The sequence below is a fragment of the Tauraco erythrolophus genome, chromosome 5 (assembly GCF_009769465.1).
Source record: "Tauraco erythrolophus isolate bTauEry1 chromosome 5, bTauEry1.pri, whole genome shotgun sequence".
Taxonomy (NCBI): domain Eukaryota; kingdom Metazoa; phylum Chordata; class Aves; order Musophagiformes; family Musophagidae; genus Tauraco; species Tauraco erythrolophus.
The window spans coordinates 30,903,199-30,923,706 of record NC_141469.1 but is presented as its reverse complement, the minus strand read 5'-3'; the positions used below and the strand labels follow the sequence as shown (position 1 = coordinate 30,923,706).

General features: G+C 38.9%; 1 protein-coding gene across 2 annotated transcripts; it reads right to left on the bottom strand.

Moving 5' to 3' along the window:
• Window positions 1–2,406: 2,406 nt before the first annotated feature.
• On the bottom strand, window positions 2,407–19,959 carry SH3BP2 (SH3 domain binding protein 2). 2 transcript variants are annotated; one of them, XM_086612157.1, is made up of 14 exons: window positions 19,856–19,959; window positions 14,474–14,613; window positions 13,283–13,385; window positions 10,379–10,496; window positions 9,711–9,781; window positions 9,241–9,329; window positions 6,638–6,703; window positions 5,894–6,050; window positions 5,462–5,803; window positions 4,283–4,391; window positions 3,881–3,936; window positions 3,361–3,442; window positions 3,047–3,106; window positions 2,407–2,544 (listed from the first exon to the last, which is right to left on the bottom strand). In XM_086612157.1, exons 1-14 carry the CDS (start codon window positions 19,936–19,938, stop codon window positions 2,407–2,409), a joined length of 1,614 nt encoding a protein of 537 aa, XP_086468283.1. In that variant the 5' UTR covers window positions 19,939–19,959. The 2 variants fall into 2 exon arrangements, with proteins under 2 accessions (XP_086468283.1, XP_009988851.2); XM_009990549.2 differs by having other exon boundaries at window positions 5,462–6,050.
• Window positions 19,960–20,508: the final 549 nt, after the last annotated feature.

The window sequence follows — 20,508 nt, the reverse complement described above, 5'->3', positions numbered from 1 at the left end:
GTTACCCCATCATAAAAGGCCACCAAGTTGGTCAGGCACGATCTGCCTTTGGTGAAGCCATGTTGGCTGGCACCCACCACCTCCTTACTCTCCATGTGCCTTAGCATGGTTCCCAGGAGAATCTGCTCCATGACCTTGCCAGGCACAGAGGTGAGGCTGACCAGCCTGTAGTTGACTGGGTCCTCCTTGTTCCCCTTTTTAAATATGGGGGTTATGTTCCCTCTCTTCCAGTCATCGGGGACCTCGCCAGACCGCCACGACTTCTCAAATACAATGGCCAGTGGCTTGGCAACATCATCCGCCAGTTCCTTCAGGACCCGCGGATGGATCTCATCAGGTCCCATGGACTTGTGCACCTTCAAGTTCCTCAGATGTTCCCGAACCTGGTCTTCAAGTACAGTGGGCAGTGGTTCATCCTCACAGTCCCTGCTAGTTCTTTCCACAGCTTGGGTGGTAAGACAAGAGGCTTTATCAGTGAAGACTGAGGCAAAAAAGTCATTGAGTAACTCAGCCTTCTCTATGTCCCGGGTAACCAGAGCACCAGTATCCTTCCGGAGGGGGCCTACATTCTCCTTGGACTTCCTTTTGTCCCCTACATACCTATAGAAGCTTTTCTTATTGCTTTTTATATCCCTTGCCAAAAGGCAAGGCAAGTGCCTTGGATAGTCCTGATAATATGTTAAAAACAGATTTTCTTTTGCATGCAACTACAAACTGAGTAGCAATTTTAACAGTGGAAAAATTCTTGTTGAATTACAAGAAGCAGACTAACTAGGGCAGTATGTTTTGTCCCGGAACAGAACAGAATGCAGTGGGCTGACAACCTGATCCTAAGAGACTGACCACAAAGATTTATGGAGTGATAGTAGCATCACACTCACGGTTTCAGGGTTGGTTTTTTTTTTTTTCTGTGTTTTGTTTTAAAGAACCCTTGATAATGGCAATGTGAGAGAAAAGTACTAGTCAGAATTTGGGCTATTCAAAAGACTCCCTCCCTTCCCCCTTAATCTTAAGTAGTCCTTTCTCTTTTTTCATACCCTTAAAAATATTAATAGCACCTACCCTTCCAGTTCAGAACGGGGCTCTCATGAAAGCCAAGCCAACATTATTCCACGCCTATCTGAAGTGCACATCATTAAGAAATACGTGGGATACCACAACTGTATCAGTTGGACAGTACCCTGATATTGATTATTGCAGACACTGCACTTGGAAGTTACATTTACATATGAGGTGGCTTAGAAAAAAGCAACATTTCCTGATCAGCTTTACCTATAGTAGAATCATAGAATCATAGAATGGTTAGGGCTGGAAGGGACCTTCAAAGGTCATCTAGTCCAACCCCCCTGCAAGGAACAGGGATATCTCCAACTAGATCAGGTTGCTCAGGGCCTCATCCAACCTGGCCTTGAACGTCTCCAGGGATGGAGCATCCACCACCTCTCTGGGCAACCTGTTCCAGTGTTCTACAACTCTCATGGTAAAAAATTTTTTCCTAATATCCAATCTGAATCTACCTCCCTCTATTTTAAAACCATTACCCCTTGTCCTATCACAACAGGCCCTCCTGAACAGCCTCTCCCCATCTTTCCTGTAGGCCCCCTTGAGGTACTGGAAGACTGCTATAAGGTCACCCCGGAGCCTCCTCTTCTCCAGGCTGAACAGCCCCAACTCTTTCAGCCTGTCCTCATAGGAAAGGTGCTCCAGCCCTCTTATCATCTTCGTGGCCCTCCTCTGGACCCTCTCCAACTGGTCCATGTCCTTCTTATGTTGGGGGCTCCAGAACTGGACGCAGTACTCCAGGTGAGGTCTCACGAGGGCAGAGGGGCAGAATCACCTCTCTCGACCTGCTGGCCACGCTCCTCTAGTAAACCAAATTATTTGCACAGAAGTCTTCATTGTTTACATGTTGACTATACAAGTACTACAAAAACTCTCAGCTGAGCACCAGTGCTGGCTGACTTAAGGAGTAATACCTTCAAGTCAGAGTGTTAGTATTCCCTGTCACAAGTGAATTCTGATATACTTCCAGAAGTTTCCCCTTTCTGCTTTGGTTGTATTCAGATCACTTCTTTGTTCATGTCCATCTTCCACATTCCAAGGAGATTAGTAATAGCAGCAGTTTTAGAAAAGGTGTAGGTATCATGGGCAGCTTTCACAGCATCATCAGTTCAGATCTTTTCAACAGAAAAGACCAGAAAATCCACTGATCTGGATCATTAGGTTTTACCAAGAGTTCCTTAAATGAAGTCTATATACTATTCATGTGAGAATAAATGGTTGAAACAGACTCAGTTTCTGTGTGCAAACAACATGATGTGCAACAGTGGCAGGAGTCCACATTCAAAAATTCAAGGGCAGTAGGAACCCATTTGTCCTAAGTGTCAGTGAATTATGCCAGTCGTGTCACCTTGGTTTAGAGTAACCATAAGGACACCGAAGAATCAGGCTGTCGTGACTAGGTAAGACATGAGTGCTATAGTATTCGACCAAACTTCCCATGTTCAAAAACATGATGTCTGAATCCAGGTAAAACTTGCAATCCTGTTATAGAACAAAAACGTATGTAATCATTGACAGTAATTTTTCCAACTCAATGTTTAAAAAACACAAAGAGCAAAACATCATCATCAGAACTAAGAAGTTCTTTCAAACAAGTTACTGCTTTGCAAACTAGTCACTTACACAAATAAGTCCAAATTAAACTCAGGAATTTAATTATTCCTTCCTTTAGGATCTGAATGGAGCTGAAATTAGATGAGAAGATTTACAGCAAGTTTGTCTTTTCCACGACACAGCAACTAGAAAGCCGAGATCCAAGTACTCAAACTTTCATCCTAGACCATATATTTACAAATCAGCTTTTTTACTTAATTTTAAATCAGCTTAATTTTTACTTTTAGGAATGGGAGGAAGTTTAGACTTTACCCTGTTAGTTCTGATACATACCTATATACAAACACACTTTCCACATATCTATATTCATGAAATTCATACATGTATACTTGCACATATACACTCATGCACACATAGCACAGCTACTCACCTTTTCAAAGATTCTGTAGTTTCTCACTTTTTCTGCAGATTCATCCCATACAACCAATACCTTGAAGAAGAAAAATGCAACATACTCAGTCTATGCTAATAAGCTCTTCTAAATCAATGTATTATTAAAGAAGTAGTTACAATCCAGCCTAAAAAAATAAAAACCATCACTGAAGCTATGATAGTGATTGTCTCAGATTTTCTTGCTTTAAGGACAGAGCACATCTAAATTGTTAAGTACTTTATCATATAGAAGATACAGTATCTCTAAATCCAAAAGGCTTTTGAGGGGTAGATTCAGCAATTTCAGCTTACCTTTCCAGGCTTAGTAGACGAGTTCCTAATACAGTACAATCCATTTTGCGGTTGTCCTCGTGGGCTACTAGCTTTAAATGTCCTAAAAATAAGAAAGCAATTACATATATTAGTCTTTTCTGTTTCAGGTAAGTAAAATGCATAGATTTTTTAAAAGTCTTATTACAAATCCCTGTTTCAGCTGTAAGAATTCATAGTACGTCATGGCTGAAAGAATGTCATTGTTCTAGCACCTGAACCAGCAACGCGGCACAGAATCTGGCCTTCTGTCCCATCTAGGATCCTGGCAGAACAGCCTTCTCCAGGTGGAGCAAAATCATTTTGCAAGTAGTACGCATTTTCAGTTGATACATGAGCACTGAACTAACTTCGCAAAAAAGTTATTTCCATATTAAAGGAATTTAAATACTTTTATTGTGTTTTTAAACACAAATTGTACCTATCAAAATGATCTTTGGACTACTGTTCAGTGTAGGGTTTTGTGGGACTTCTGAGCAACTATTTTAAAGTCACACTCTACCTTTCAACTTCGAAGGATTCAGAGGTATTAAGAAATATTGAAGCAGGCAGCCCAACCTGTAAAAAATACAAAGAAAATAAATCACTGTGGGAAGTCAATGACAACTCAAAATGCTAGCAACTTGTTATGCAAATAAGCTTCAGCTATGAGTATCTAAAATTATTAATGGTGATTTAATATCTTTACTTTATGCTTCTTCCTGCTTTACATGTAATACTAAAATCCAGAATTTAATCAAGGCATTCCTTAAAGCTAAAAAAAATTTAATAAAAAAATATCACACAGCACTGTGTTTTCAGAAAGTTGTTGGGTTTTTCCCTGAAACATGCATTTAAACGTTCCCAAAACTACACATAAGCAAGAAAAACACTCTTTGAGAATGGATCATTTGCTTGACCTTACTTTTTCATAATCATCATCAGAATCATCATCACGTTGGTTTGGCTTGGAGGGTAGTGCTGGTTTTTCAAATGAGAAGCTTCTAAAACTCTGTCCATCTGGTGGTGATCTCCTGGCAGAAAAAGAACAAGAACTGAAGGACATGTCCTCAGGAAAACAGCACAAATATACAGCAAATGGTGAAGGGATAGTAAAACTAGAACTGAAGAGCAAGTTTCGGTTTAATCCCCAAATCACAGATTAATTTAGGTTGGAAGGGGCCTCTAGAGATCATTTAGTCCAAGCTCCTGCACAAAGCAGGTCCAACTAGATCAAGTAGCTCAGGTAGCCCTGTCCAGTCAAGTTTTGAGTATCTCCAGGGATAGAGATTCCACAGCCTCTCCGCAGCAACTTGTTCTGGTGCTTCACCATCCACATGGTGAAACCTTTTTCCTAATATCTAGCTGTGATTTCCCAGGTTGTGACTTCTGCCTGCTGCCTCTTATCCTATCACTGCAGACCTCTGAGGTCTTGCTCTGTCTTCTCCATACTGACCCATTAGGTAGTTTTATAGCCTTCCTAAAGGTTGAATGAATCCAGTTCTCTCAGCCTCTTCTCAGATATCATGCGCTACAGCTCAAACATCTTGGTGGCCTTCCACTGGACTCACTCCAGTATATCAATATCTTCCTTGTACTGTCTTTAAAGAGTTTATTACTTTTCTTCAGAGCTGCTAAACAATCCAATGGACAAATATATTTTCATCTGACTCACCACTATTACTTGTTTCACATCCCTTACTAAAGCTGATCTTAATGTAAAATGAAACACATTTCTTATCTCCACAGAAGCCTAATATTGTTTTTGCAGTTCATCGAGGTTCTGACATAAAGGCTTCTTATTCATTGCAATCAAAGGCTATTAAGTCTTTAAGACAGACCTGAAAACAAATGAACTACAAATTTTTGGTGTAATTTTTTTTAGTTTGTCTCCTATTTCTTTCTAAACTATTCAGAAGCTGAACTCATTGCAAAATTTTCAAATAACAAATACAGAGGCAAAAAAGCACAACACTGTGAGGAAGAGAGGGATGCTGCAGGGAAGAGAAACCGATGTCAATGCGAATCTGAGAAATACGTCTGTCAACAAGTTAACTAATATGAAATGGAAAAATTTAGTAGTGCGTTGTATTTTCATACTTACTGTAACTGAGGACATGAAGACTTCTCCATTCTAGGCTTGATTGCAGGGGGCTGGTGGCTTGGCACAGGTGGCTTTGGGAGCACTGGTGGCACAAACAATCCAGGTTTACCATGTTCTCTTGGCACTTTGGGCTCTACTGTTTTTTCAGTTAACTGTGACAGCTTAGGTTTACTGCTTGGTAGTGGAGGAGGAGTTCGTGATGAAAGGTTTAAGGTTTTTAGCTTCTCACATCCTTCTGGAGTAGGAAGAACTTGAGCTGGAGGCAGAGGCTCTGGAGGCAATGAGCAAGATTCTTTGACACACACAGGCTTTTTGAAAAGAGGTGGAGGGGGTACAGGGGGCAGCTGTTCACTCAGTCTCCGGCTTGAGGATGGAATCTTCGGATTAGGTTCAGCTCGGCACTGTAACTGGGGTTCTCTCATGCTTAAGAGATCCTCTAGTTTGATATCAGGTAAGCTTCTTTTAGGAGGTGGTGGAGGTACTGGCACAGAAGATTTGCCAGCAAAGGAATTTGCCCTTGATTCTGAGTAGCCAGCTTTTCTGACATGAGGAACTGGTGGAGGTGGGTAGGCTGGGGGCAGGACCATATCTACAGAAAGTAAACATCAAAAAAACATGACACACTGAAAGGAAATAGAGTATATCAAGAAACAAGACTTTCCAAATTTATTAATTATGTGATTTAAAATATTTCATTGGCATCTGGTCTGATGGTACCCAAAATGCTGGATAAGCATTTAACTTTCAGCACAATTCTGAATGTTATGTTGTGTAGTAAACTCCTGCAATTTTTATTCAGACATGGCTTATGGTGACTTCGCAAAGAGTTTTCCCTTTGCTAAAAATAAAGAAAAAAGAGACTACATTAAAAGCATTACCCCTCCCCCAGGCTGATGACCACATACAAGTCCTTCCAGAACAGGAGGCCTGCAAGAAAACGAGCCCTTAAAGGCATGTGACACTTTCTGTAAGTTGTTACTGCTGTTACTGGGAACTTTTGATTCTAAATACCTCTCAAGATTAGATATCTGTGCATTACTTCAGTTATTTTACCACATGCACTGCTTAAAATATGACCAAGCTAAAATAATAATAATCTGCTATTCACATGAATATTGCCTTCATTGATGGCCTGTCATGGGGCCTTTTGTGAAAGAAATGAAAGAAATAACATACCATCTTTCACTATGTCAGCAGTATCTGGCTGCAAGTAAGACTCATCCTCTTCTTCCTGGTCGTAATCTGCAGACAAAAATCAATGTCTCATTCTCTGATAAGTACTCCAGGAACCAAGAAAGAGTATTGAGTACTTATTGCTTTTTAATAGACAAATATTTTTCAGTTAAATTTAAGGGAACACCTAAATAGCAGAAAAGTGGACCAAAATTTTTTTTTTTTTCACGTCTTCTAAAAAAAAAATTTTGGTCCACCTTTCTGCTATTTAGGTGTTCCCTTAAATTTTGACATCACTTAAGCGAGCCATCTCTTACAACAGTGGGAGATGAATTACACTGCATGTTAAATTTTTCCATCTTTCAAGTCAAAATTTACTTTCTCCTCTACTCTGCCCTCGTGAGACCTCACTTGGAGTATTGCGTCCAGTTCTGGAGTCCCCAACATAAGAAGGACATGGACCAGTTGGAGAGGGTCCAGAGGAGGGCCACGAAGATAATAAGAGGGCTGGAGCACCTTTCCTATGAGGACAGGCTGAAAGAGTTGGGGCTGTTCAGCCTGGAGAGGAGGAGGCTCCGGGGTGACCTTATAGCGGTCTTCCAGTACCTCAAGGGGGCCTACAAGAAAGATGGGGAGAGGGTGTTCAGGAGAGCCAGTTGTGATAGGACAAGGGGTAATGGTTTTAAAATAGAGGGAGGTAGATTCAGATTGGATATTAGGAAAAAATTTTTTACCATGAGAGTTGTGGAACACTGGAACAGGTTGCCCAGAGAGGTGGTGGATGCTCCATCCCTGGAGACGTTCAAGGCCCGGTTGGATGAGGCCCTGAGCAACCTGATCTAGTTGGAGATATCCCTGTTCCTTGCAGGGGGGTTGGACTAGATGGCCTTTGAAGGTCCCTTCCAGCCCTAATGATTCTATGATTCTCGTGACACTTTCTAGTGTTATAGCTTTCCTGAGAAAAATTCAGATCAGTGGCAGAGATACAACTACATGGATGCACTGGCAAAACCAGTCAGAAAACAAAGTAATCCCCAAAACCTAACCCTAACACAGAAACATTGATGACTTTGCAGTACAGAAGCCTAAGCAAACCTAGTGATCTATGAAACAATTATTTTGCCTTGCTCTGGCAAGAAAAAAAATGCACCACAACAAATGACTTAAATGGTTTCAATGTTGCCTTTAACTGTAAGTCGGAATAATCAAGACACGAAAAGCATGCTACTTCTGGGCAGTAATTTCTCATCATCAGCTGTGATAGGAGCTTCAAGGACAATATGCAGTATTCCCCCAGGGAAATGCATTAAAAGAAAAAAAAAAAAGGTAAGAGTATCTGATAAAAATCAGTTAGCTCTTCTAATTTTCCTAATTTAAACTCCTGGTAGGCCTCTTAACATAATTCGTGTTGCATACAACCCTTCCCTCCCATGAATACAGAAGTACTAAACTGCAATCCTACATGAAATGCTGATGAGTCTGTTCTCCTCTGCTTTGCAGCAATTGAACCGGATTTCCTAAAAAGACTCACTCCTGCCTTTTTTGTCCTAGTCAGGACAAATAGTCAGGAATTTCCTTTCAGGAAATAAGAGTACTTGCTTCAAGCAACCCTGCCCTGAGAAATCTGAAAGGGCAGATGGGAAAATGCCTAGTAAAGGAACTATGTTGAACCTTGAGGCGAGGCTTCTCGTGTTGGATTTTACTAACACATTTCTTGACTAGGAAGACAGTTGCTGAAACATGCTGTGAATGCCCTTCTGACGGGCTTTCTGTAATGTCCTCACTTCTAATCAAAAAATAAACACGCTCTGCCAGAACTGTTTACTGGGAAACAACTACAGCAACGAACAGGAATCAAACTTTGAATAAAAAAAGGCTATGCTAAGAATGAGATTTTCAGAGCCTTACTTTAAAAAGTTACACAGTTTGAAAGTCGTTCAAGAATGTTATCCTGTGTGTTTCACATAGGTCCATCCTATGCCTCAGGTAAGATCTTCCTGCACTGGAGGGATGATCAATTCTGTTTCATACTAAACAGACTACAACACAGATGCAACAACAACCCAGCGTGGGTGACTGCTTGTTTTGCAGGACAGGCGACTTAATTTTACAGTCTAGATAGGAGGTAACTATCTCCACAATGTTTTACTGCACTGTCTCTGCATAGTTTCAGAACATACTTTTAAGTGACTAATATGCTATTATAATTATATTCAATTATTTTCAATAATATTCCATTATCATAATAAAAAACACTTTGTATTTCCACACTATGACCTATGGACATACTCAAAAGTTTTATCTTTTTCCTAGATCTACAAACTCTCCAACGTGCAGCCTTAATAGCAAATTTAAATAGTATTATTAGGGTGTTGGACATCTCCTTGAAAGATCTGAACTTCTTTAGTTACTATTTATTTTTACTAATGGTTTCTGGCACAGAATATCTGCTTCTGATTTAAAATTACAACTACACACCTTGTAAAAACACAAATTTATAGTTGCAAATTGGATCAGTTTGCTTAAGCTATGGGAAAAGTTCCTGTAGAATCCATAAGAAATAAATAAGCAAATAAATCTTATTTATCAGTGTCTAAATTTGTCACCTTCATTATCTGCTGAATGATGAGAATACTTGATATCAATGGGACGTTCTACTGAGCCATAGAAACTGTCTGCATCAGAACCAGAGTCACTGCAAAAGAAAAGACAGAGTACCTTCTGTATCACTGTGCTATGGGTCTTCGGACAGTAAGCATGTCTGTTAGCAAGGCTGCAGCACTGGAAAGGAATGCTGGAAAAGCAGAAGCAATCCATTCCTATTTCCCAATTAACGGCCAGATACATTGCTGATGTCATTTTACAGTTTTTATTTGTACTATACAAAGATGGCATCTGAAGTTCTCTTAGTAAAAACTTTTTTTTTTTGTCTGGGTATTCTTTAAGCTATGTTGGGCCTTACTGCACCTGTTTTTATTTAACAGTAAATTACTTGTAGGTGCAAAGAGCCTAAAACACCATTGTCAAGAGCAAATGCAAAAGGGATAAAAAGTAAATAAAGATTAAGGGTTGATACCTGAATTCTGTTACTGTTTCCTTCTTCTCATGGTAGTGATCAATTTCCCTCCTCAGGGATAGCATCCAGTTCTAAATAAGAGTAAAATTAAATCTTCAACATCCATCTTTAAATCATTAAACAGAGATGCACAGTATCTGTGCTCTGTAAGAGCAGAGTAACTGCGCAAGGAACCTACACTGAAATAGTATCTATCCATGACTTTATATACACATTAAGAGGACTTACCAGTTAAAAGGTTTTGGGTACCTAAAATGCTATAAAAATGTATTAAAATATTAAACTCTCAGTATGCAAATTTCAAGCTGTTATTTCTAAAGCCAAGTCCTTGTTCATAATATGTTTATGAGTTAGAGATTTCAATGAACAGTTTTCATACTTTATCAAAGGTTGAACATAAAAATTTTTGTTCCTTTGCTAAAAATAGAACAAGCTATATAGAGAAAACCATGACATCTAGTATGTCACTTATAGCCATTCCCTAAATTACAACTTGAACTAACACTAACTTAATAGTTAAAACTTCAGACATGATTTTCAGAGGAGCCCAAAGAACTAGGTATACAAATTCCAGTGACAGCTGCGCGTCCAGTTCGTTGAGATTTTAAGGAAGTCCAAGATTCACTTTCTGCTTCAAGGAAAATTATATTTCAAAAGAAGAAAGTTACCTTTCTTTCATCTTCAGAAGATGCTGAAAAAAACCACGTCCTGTGCTTCTTGCTAATGTGAACTAACTTGAAAGGAAACACATTGCTTGATGTTGTCTCCTCAGCTGCCCGCATAACCCTGAGAAACAGAACAACCAATACATAAAAACCTTGATCTATAAGTTAATTCTGCTCTGCAAGTCATAAAGCTCTGACAGAAAGCGGTTTTTCTGGCCAGTTTTGCCTTACCAAAAATAACCCCCCAAGGTTTATTTCCCCCCCATGAAAACACCACCAAAATCCCCGTATGTGCATTTGTTGTACTTCTCCATTCAAGTGGTAGAAAGGACAATGCAGGAGCGCTGACAGGAGAGAAAGTACTAGTTAAACCACCAGCCAGACTTATAAATGGATTTTTTCACCTGTTCAATAGTTTTAATTAATTGTATTAATTCATAAGCTTCACATCATGGCAAGAAGTATTTAGGGTGCAGGTGATCCTTATTTCAGAAAGGCACAAAGAAGAAATCAAAACAGGTTGTCCATGAAAAGAAATGAGAATTAACATTAAAAGTTTACTTAATTTTTCCACTTTTGCTTTATAAGCACTTTGTTGCACCTTATTATTTTAAAACAAGCGCAACTCAACCTCTTTCACAATCCACATTAGATACGTTTGCTTCTTTTTGTGTTTTCCCCCAGAGGAGTCTCAGATGAGGAAATTCCTTACACACACAAAAGTTTGGTGGTAAATGCTCGCTATAAGGCTTTGGAACAAATAAGGAAATGAAAATCCTAAGACTGCGGGTAATCTAAAAGTAACATTTCTAAGACTTATTCAGCATAAGCCATACAGAAATCTGATTAAAGTTTTTACAATCATTATTGGGGCTTTCTTTCTTGTTCCTAAACTCAACTCACCAATTTCCTCATCTAATACAGTATTTCTGTAAGTCCTTAATATTTAAGGAAGGTGGTTTGTAAATGTAGGAAAAAATATTATCAAAGACATTTGACATTTAGTTAAGTAACTAATCAAGATAGCATTGGTTTGGCCTTTCAATACTTAAAGGAGGCCCATAAGAAAGATGGGGACAGACTTTTTAATAGGGCCTGTTGCAATAGGACAAGGGGTAACGGTTTTAACCTAAAAGATAGGTTACTTTACTAAAAAAGATAGGTTTACTAAAAGATAGTAAATTCAGACTAGACATAAGGAAAAAATTTTTTGTGGTGAAACACTGGAAGAGGTTTCCCAGAGAGATGGTAGATGCCCCAGCCCTGGAAACATCCGAGGTCAGGTGGGACAAGGCTCTAAGCAACCTGATCTAGTTGAAGATGTCCTACTCCTTGCAGGGGAGCTGTACTAGACGACCTTCAAAGGTCCCTTCCAACCCGAACTATTCTATGAAAAACGTGTATCTAATCAACACCTTGAAGCTGCCATTAAGAACAATGTCAGCTGCAGAATTATTTCAGAATTAGAGATTGCATCTTCTTTAGAACCTCGATCCTATTTTTAAGCATTAGTTTTCTGCACCTGCCCAGTCCAAAGCAAAGCTGCAAAAAGAACGATAAAAGTTATTTCACTAATGCAAGGCTAATAAGGATGTTATAATGCGGAAAACACCCATGGTACAGCTGAGAGGGATACTAGCAATAGGCATCACTATACATTTTGAGTCACGAGTGAACGCAGCACTTTCATCTCCTGTCCACTCTTAACACATAAAGGCTATTGAAAGAAAACTGCAAAATAAAAGTCCAGGGAAGCCTTAGAGTGACTTGGTTTAACACAGCCTTATGCAACTACCAAGTCTAACAAATTCTTTCGTTTCAAATTCTTTTTGAATAATGCTTGTGTCTGTGCATAATACTAACCAAGACCTGATCCCAATTCCAACCAAGGTCTCTACAAGGCTGCTAGAATGCAGCTATATAAAAAGCAATGAGACAGTTCCTAGCATTTATGAATTCCATAGTATTTTTTACATTAATGTGATCACAGAAGCTAGTGTCATGGCCAAGTTACAGTATAGGTTGCTTATACAAATTAATCTTGGATCTTTGATTAGCTACAATGTTTACAACTGCATTCTTATAAAACATGCCATTGTTGTGGTCAGTTAGAAAGCTCTCACATTCTCATCACAGGTATTTCCTTATTCGAAAAGCCTGAGAACATTATGCAGTATAGGAATAACATACATGTTTACAAATACAATAAAATTGCAGTGTTTAGGACCAATAACGTGATATTTCTCTACATTCTCTCTCTCATTAGTCCTTTCTTAGCATCAATTACAACAGCAATTTCCTAAAGTTAGGTTGGACTTCTATAAGCAGGCCTTGTACATATGCTGCACTCAGATTCTGATAGTACTGGTTAACTTGAAAGTCGTTATTTTTGTCTTCGACTTAAAAAGCAAATATTAAGATTTATAACATGTAGTGAAATGAGTCAGACGTTTTGTACGTGCATTTTCTCATTTATCACTCCTGTAGCTGATTCAATTTTGACACTAATTAGTGTTGCTGAATCATTAACTCCATAAATATTCCTGATTTTTTTCTATTTTTGGGACAATCATTGAAATCACTAGAGAACAAAGACGGTTTGTCTGAAAGAATCCACATCTAACTGCATGTGCAGAGTCTGCATTAAGTCAGCAACGAGAGCAAGCCCATTGCAATTTTAACAGTGATTTTTACTAGTTAAATTACAAAAGATGAAGGCTATACACTTGCAAAGCACAGGAAGCATCATATATACCATCTGAAAGGAATACATCTCTTGGAATCTGAGATCAATGCTTAATGCAAACAACAGATGTAGTTGAGTTTAATTTAGTTGGAAGTGAAAACCATAGCTCCCTGCATTAAGTGAATGGAGCTTGAACGTTAAATAAGTTCTTTGGCACTCACCGGTTGTAACCACTCAAAGAAAATGCACCCTGTGGAGATGCAGATGTGCTGCTCTTAAAATAGTAAATACATCCCTCGTGGATAATCACAAATCTCAATGGCCCTGAAAAGATAAAGAAAAAAGTGACCAAAATATAAATCTAAAGGCAGTACATTAACTAGAACCTCTCAACTTGGGTAGAATTATTGTTTAAGACTTCAGTAATCTTATTAATAATTATCAAAGAGCACAAACTACTTAAAAGACAGCTTGTTGATGACCAGCCACATGGTAAAGCTGTCCACTCACAGAGTTTCAGGACTAAGGGCAGTATTTGCTTCCCTCATTCGAGAGGCAGTTGATCTGGTAACTTCAAAAGAAACCCAAGAAACTGCAGGTTTGACCTCCACCTGCGCTCCCTTGTTAGAGGAATAAGCTAATGTAAGAATGCAACCTAAAACAAACTGGGAGAAATGTAGCCACAGGCTACAAATACATATTTATGTCCATCCCAAAACCATGGTGGTATCTCTTTCTCTTCTTTCACTTCCAGTACATAAAGCTGCCAATAAACGATGGTTTATTTTCTTTTTTTAAAGGGGCCAACATTCCTTCCTCTATCAAAGGCAGTAATCTTTGTCCTTAACTATGTAAGCATAGCTTAGCTATAAACATGGATAGCAAATGAATAGCATATAAATAAACCCCAAATCTTAAGTTTTCTCCATGTAATTTTGATTCCAAAAACAATTACTGTTTTTAACTACAGCCTAATGTTGGAAGTAGAGAAGATTTTCATCTCACAACAGCAATAAGAGATGGTGATATTTTTCCAGTATAGAATAACCTACTGGAAAAAAGCTGAGTACTATTTCTTTTAGAAAAGAATATTTGAAATTGATACATATCCCAGGAATCTGTGTCTGTCTTTAAAATCCTACTTGTGAAGCACTAGACAAGAGATTTAACCAAGTAGAAGAAAATCAATGACAGCATTTATCACCTAGGATTTACAGTTCCAAAACAATTAAAGGAAATTCTTTCAATATGGGGCTTTCATACATATATATTCCAGTAAAACTCTAATCCATTACTGACAAAGTAAGTGGAAGAACAGCTTCATTAAATAGTCTGGTAACGTGAAATGTGTTAATGGCCCCAAAGGCAAGCATTTAAAACATATAATTTAGTTAATACCTCATTCAACTTACATTTCAAGATCTGCAGCTGGGTGCCTCCTTTTTTATGAAGATATCCTGACTTGGTCACTCCTCCAGGCATTGTCAAAAGGTTTTGTGCTCCAATTGCCTTCATTGGGACTGGCCAGACCTGCTCCTGCAAGGCCATCGTTCTGCAATGTAGAATAATTAAAAACGGTTTAAAACTTAGATTTTACTTTAAGAAACGAGTACCGAGAAACAAAGCTTGTTTCCTTAAACAAGTTTTCCAAACAACTAACATGGTTCAGCAGTCAAGTATGTAGCACAGACGGGTGTTCATAGATTCCAGGAAGTTTGTAATGTATGAAAAACCATGGTGCAAAAAGTCCCGGTTTATTTTTATACAGCTCTCAAAAGTGATTGACAGTTGTTGAAACAACGATGAATGTTAGTGAATGTTCTTTAAGTATTTCTATTTTAAAAATGCCTCAGATAACACTGTGGGACTTAATCAGGCAGGTGACTAGAAAGAAAATCAGTTTCTTCTTCAAAGTTCTATGCCACACATGAATATACAATATAATTTTCTGTATAATGAGGGAATCAACAGTCATATTTTAGTAACTGCAGTATCCAATACTACTTACTCCTTATATTTACATGTTTTATTGAACGACAGCATTAGTATATCATCTCGTACTAGATGTCATATGTGACAGTAAACTGTGCAAATGAAGTTTATCTCAGATTGCTGCAGACTGCCTTTTAATTTATATCAATTAATAATGCCATGCTCCACTAAGCACCTTTGCAGTTACCACTCTTTCTGCTATCATCTTAAACAGGTTACCAAGAAAATTAGTCTCTTAGTAGTAGATGTTTCTGTCTGATATATCACTATGAGACCTTTCTTTCTTCAACTGGTAACAGAACAAGGCTAAAAATCCTACTGTGCAATACAGAAAAGAAATCATGCAGGAACCAAATGGGAAGTTTGACCCAGACATAAAAGAGTCTGCTATCCTCAGGTGCAGGCTAGAGACCTTTGCTGGTGAGAGGCACTAGTCTTTCCAGCCTAAGATGGCAACTTGAAGTACTCATACTGAAAAGAATAAGCAAGTGATACGGTTTTGTTGAGGGCAACAGCAGAGTACATATCCATTGTATATGTGTTAGGAAAAACAGAAACACAAGTCAGTTGATCTTTCAGTGGATCAGCTTAGGATTTAGATCTAACTGCTTGCCCTTTGTTGCTGATGCATGTGTGGGGAGGAGTGCAAACTACTAGCAATTTCTACCAGGAGAGTTTAAACTCAATTAAATTCTCTAAGCAGCCTAGAAAACTTATCCACAAAAATTAGATTTTAGTCCTCAGTGTTATAAAACAGGAACAAGGAGAGAAGACAGAATCCAAGGCCCTAGAAAGGTTCTCAGAACAGATGCTGCAAGGCACCATGGTTTCCCAATTTTCCTCCAGGACCTTCCTGCTCAGTAAAAGGTTTGTTGGATTCAGCTATATCCTTCCTTCTGCTATTTCCTCCCTGTTCTTATTATATGACTGAGATCTTTCCACGCTGAGTTGTTCCTTCCTCCTCCTCCCCTACAATGAAATTTCTAGCAACAGCAATGTGTTAACAGGTCCAAGAAGGGGTTACACACAGATATTTTCAGCTTTTACAAATTAAAAAATAGGAACAAAAGTTAATCCCCTCAAAAAAGAAAAAAATCCTTCAAATTATTTCCCCATATCTTGCAGAAAAGTCGAAGTGAGGGAAATACAGAATGTTAGCCAGCTGGCTGCTGACACCAAACCACACCGCAGTATTGCTAAGAGTGATTTCCTTGAAATGAGGCACGCAAAGGCAAGTCCTGGGCTAAATTCTTCTTCTAACAGCAGGCACATCAACATTCGAACACTAGAAATTAATTTATGATTCAGTTATTTCAGTCTGTTTCTAGTTACATTCAGAGAAAAGATTAAGTAAAAATGGAACCTTTTTATTCAGATAAATGTACTCTGATGTTAGTTTTCTTGATAACTCTAATATTGGTCTCAATGCCATCTAACAGTTTCATCATGGGTCTTCAAATCCTGTGTGCTTTTACTACAAAGAACCAAACAAGAAAGGACTTAAGCACCTAGCCTTTAGTGTTCTAGTGTTATGTACTTTGGTTGAAAACATACCAGAAGAGGCAGAGTTAAATTTCTCAGAGAGGTTATCCAAAACAACCAGTAAGCTGAGATTTCTAGGAAGCCAATGACAAACACGGGGGACAAGGGTATCCTGCCCTAGGTAAATACAGAAAACAAATATTTGACTAGTCATGTTGGCCTTCTGTACAGGAGCAGACTAGTTAGACTACTCACTAAAGCATGCCTGGATGGGGCATTTTCTCCTCCACCTGAACGGTCAGAATATCAGTCAGACAGAAAAAAAAAATAATACAAATAAAAAACATGGAAGCAGAGGAGCAAGCAGGTCAAAAAAAGAAAAAATCCAGTTCTACAGTGTGATTGACTACAGGATTTAACTGAGGGGAAAGGACAGCAGAGTATCAGGTTCTGCTTCCTCTATTCACGATCATTTCCTACTTTTGACTACTCACTATAAAACAGTCCTGAGAATAGAGACAAAATCTCTGAACTTCCCCATCCCAGCTAAGTGAATAAAATAAGATGTGGCTGAACTCTGTGCAACCAAGTACACATGAGCTTAAGAGCCCACCTAATATATCAGGCTTTTCAATAGACTTGGAGGCTGCTATGCCTATTTTCTGGATCTCATTGTAGCTTATAGCACTCTCCATCACATCTGTAGACTCCTCAAGCACTTTCATTTGCGGACACATAGGGAGGGCTTTGGTATTCTGAATGGAAACATTTGAGTTAGGCTTCTAAAATCCATTTAAGTACTTTGAATTTAGCGCCAAGCAGATTTTTTTTTTCTTTTCTTGACAGTACAAAACAACTCTGAAAGGATGCTAAATGCTATTTTACATCAAGCTGCTAGGAGAAAGCTGTCAAAACAATGTAACCACAGGATCTTTATTGTAGGGGTGGGAGGAAGGAAAAATGGATGCTCTTAAAGATTTTGCTGGTCTTAGCATCCACAATATTGTTGCCTTTAGCTCACTGAAATGGTTCCTTCCATTCTTGATGAATATCTTATAATTTTTTTAATCCATTACATGAAGAACAGATTGGTAGCAAGCACTGAAGTCACTGCGGAGCCCATTAGCTCCATGATCATTAAGAACAGAAAGATATTGCCAAGTTGTTTATTACGCAGTTATGTTCTTGCCCTACAAGCCAAACACCCCACTACACATTTTCACCCCAGGTGCATAAGCAGTCTCTTCCAAGGAGCTTACAACGATGTTACAAAAAGGGCCCACTAAGTGCAATCAAAGCTTCTAGTAATAGCCACACACTTTATTCTTCTTCCCACTCACCAAGGGACTAGATGCATATTTTTAAATTACATTTTCCACCAAGCCCCCAAACCCATTATAGGTGGCTATTGAATCAATCTTCACCTCTACTGAAACAGCACAGAGCTGAACGCTCTGAACTCGACGAGGGTGGTGGCAGACAGTGAAAGGCCCTTCATCACTTTGTTTCTCAGACGACCCCTGTGATACTTCTGTGCCTGTGAGGGGGATGATAGGCCTTAGAGTGCAGTAGGAGAAAGGGTGGAACAGCAGTTTATAGGATTTGCTTCATCTTTCAACAGTGCTTTTGGAAAGACAGAACTCTCAAGCATGATACAGAACTTATACAATTACTATTGTAATTACTTCATACATACAAACTGCTCTGCCAGACTAAAACCCAAACCATCTTGCAGCTTATTGTTAATCTATCAGTAAAGTCAGTCCAAGCCTATCACGAGTGTCCTGGTCTCAAACACTATCACAATGAGCTTTTTTTTTTTTATTTTAAAGTACCGTGAAAGTCACAACAGCATGAAAAAATGTGAAATTACACACTTCATTGTGTAACCTAGATAATGCCAGTCTGATGCAGAAGTTTCTTCTGAATCATAACAATACTGTTACCAAGCTCAAACTCCAAATGGAGAATAGACTTCTGTTATGGTGTAGTATGCAGATGTATAAATCTGTGAAGTAATTTTAACCAATTCCCTCCGTCAGTGTATATAGAATAGTTAGATTGGAGGCTAGGGTATAACTTTATGGACTAAAAGTCCCTCCACGAGTAAAAATAAAATTCTGCCACATTAAAAATCTGGATTACATTATTGAAGAATGCTTACCCCTTTTGGCCTCAAGTGGTGTTCAGCCCAATTAAAGCAAATAGAAGCTAATTCAACTAAGGATTGCATCCTGGAAGAGCCATGAGTCCTCAGTTCTTGCTTAAATTCAGCAGAACATATGGCAGATGTGATCATCTCCACATCTTGCAGCATATAGGCATAAAACCACATTACCCTCATCTCTGAAACTACAGCTGCCAAAAGTTGTATTAGAAGTTCTCACTTGTTATAGTAATACTTATGGCCTGTCCAGGAGCCCAGTTTGGACATGCTTAACAAATAAAAAACAGCTTCCAAAGTTGCAGTACAAAAATTAAACCTGATCTGAATTTGCAACAAAAATCTCTACGCCAGTTATGTCTGAGAACTTTTTAAACTCCATAATATCTCATAACTTCTGGTCTTTAAATTTGATTTTGAAAGCAAAACCTAGCAAAGCAAGATGCTAGTTTCCTTCTGAATAGAAATTACATATAACATTACATATACAACATACAATTTACAGAAATGAACACATTCCTCATAAGGCATAGGAAGACTGAAGTTTCAGTCTTTACTAACGGCTTAACCAAAAATGAGGTAGCATTACATACAGCAAAACTGTAAAATAAAAGCTTCTCCAATACACTCTCCTCAATTCTGAACAAAAACTAGTCCTCCAATTCGATTCATCTAAACATTTACCACCTCTTCTTAAAACTGCTTTCTGCAAAATCTTTGGGTACCCTTTCCACTTATTAACCATTCTCCAGTATTTCTGAAATACTCTTCCATCTCTCTCCTACTTTTTTGGTTTCACATTCCATTTCTTAATACTAACGGCTCCTTTCACAATAGTCTCTCAGAAGGATTAATAGCACAGTACAAACACTGTAAAGTCAAATAAATCTTAGAAGACAACGGGAACAGAGAACAAAGCCTGACTGAGTTAAACTGAGTAAACTTAAAACAGTGTAACTTGCTTCAACTTGCTTTTCTTTTCTGGCAAATGTTTTCAACCAACATTCGCCTCATCTCTTCCCCTTTCAATTCTTTACTCTTGAATTTTCTGCATGAGTTAAAAGTATTTTACCCCAGTAGATATCCTACTCTTAGTTTTAGTCTGCTCTCTACCTAAAAGAGAAAAGATGACAGAAATACACAAATACACACTAACCTGGTGACCGTTCCTGATCGACACATAGTTTTTCTGCTGACCGTTTCACTGAACAATTGTTTCCTTTGCGATGACAAAGCCATTAAGAACTTACGACCCCTCTCAGGCAGGACAGGAACATCTCTGCGCTTCTCTCCGTTGCGTGTATTGCAAGGTTGAACGCGACTGCGATAGCTGCGGCACGTTCAACACACAAAAGGAAAAGAAACCCTGCCCCAGCTGCTTGTGCATCTGCAGCGCACCGTGGCCAAAAGGGACGCCTCGGCAATGACTGGTTTCCTTTGTGACTTCCTGTTCCCCCCAGTGTTAGTGGGCAGCACTATCTTTGTCAGATTTCCCAACTTCCCAGAGAGGTTGTAAATCAAACCCTGCATACCTCAAACTTCTGGCAAACGGCGAGCCAGAAAGCAGAGGGGATTTTCCAGGGCTCACTTGCTCCCTACTCACCTTTCAGTGAACTGCTTTCCCCTAGGAGAAAAAGAAAGTAGTCCTTTTCTCTCAAGCATACTCAGGCTCTCACGCCAGCAGAGGCACAGCTCAGAAACGCTGCCTGTGCTTCTGAAGAGCCTGTGCTTCAGGTACTGGTGCTGCACCACACAACTATGATAACTATTTCGTCTCTCTTTTCAATCCGGTAGCTGGAGCTTGTCCTT

Coding starts and splice junctions, on each gene's coding strand:
- SH3BP2 (XM_009990549.2), bottom strand. CDS start 19,938: ATGGCTTTGTCATCGCAAAGGAAACAATTGTTCAGTGAAACGGTCAGC. Junction 14,614..19,855: donor CGATCAGGAACGGTCACCAG/GTTAGTGTGTAT, acceptor TCTACATTGCAG/AACGATGGCCTTGCAGGAGC. Junction 6,051..6,637: donor TGCTGACATAGTGAAAGATG/GTATGTTATTTC, acceptor TACTTTCTGTAG/ATATGGTCCTGCCCCCAGCC.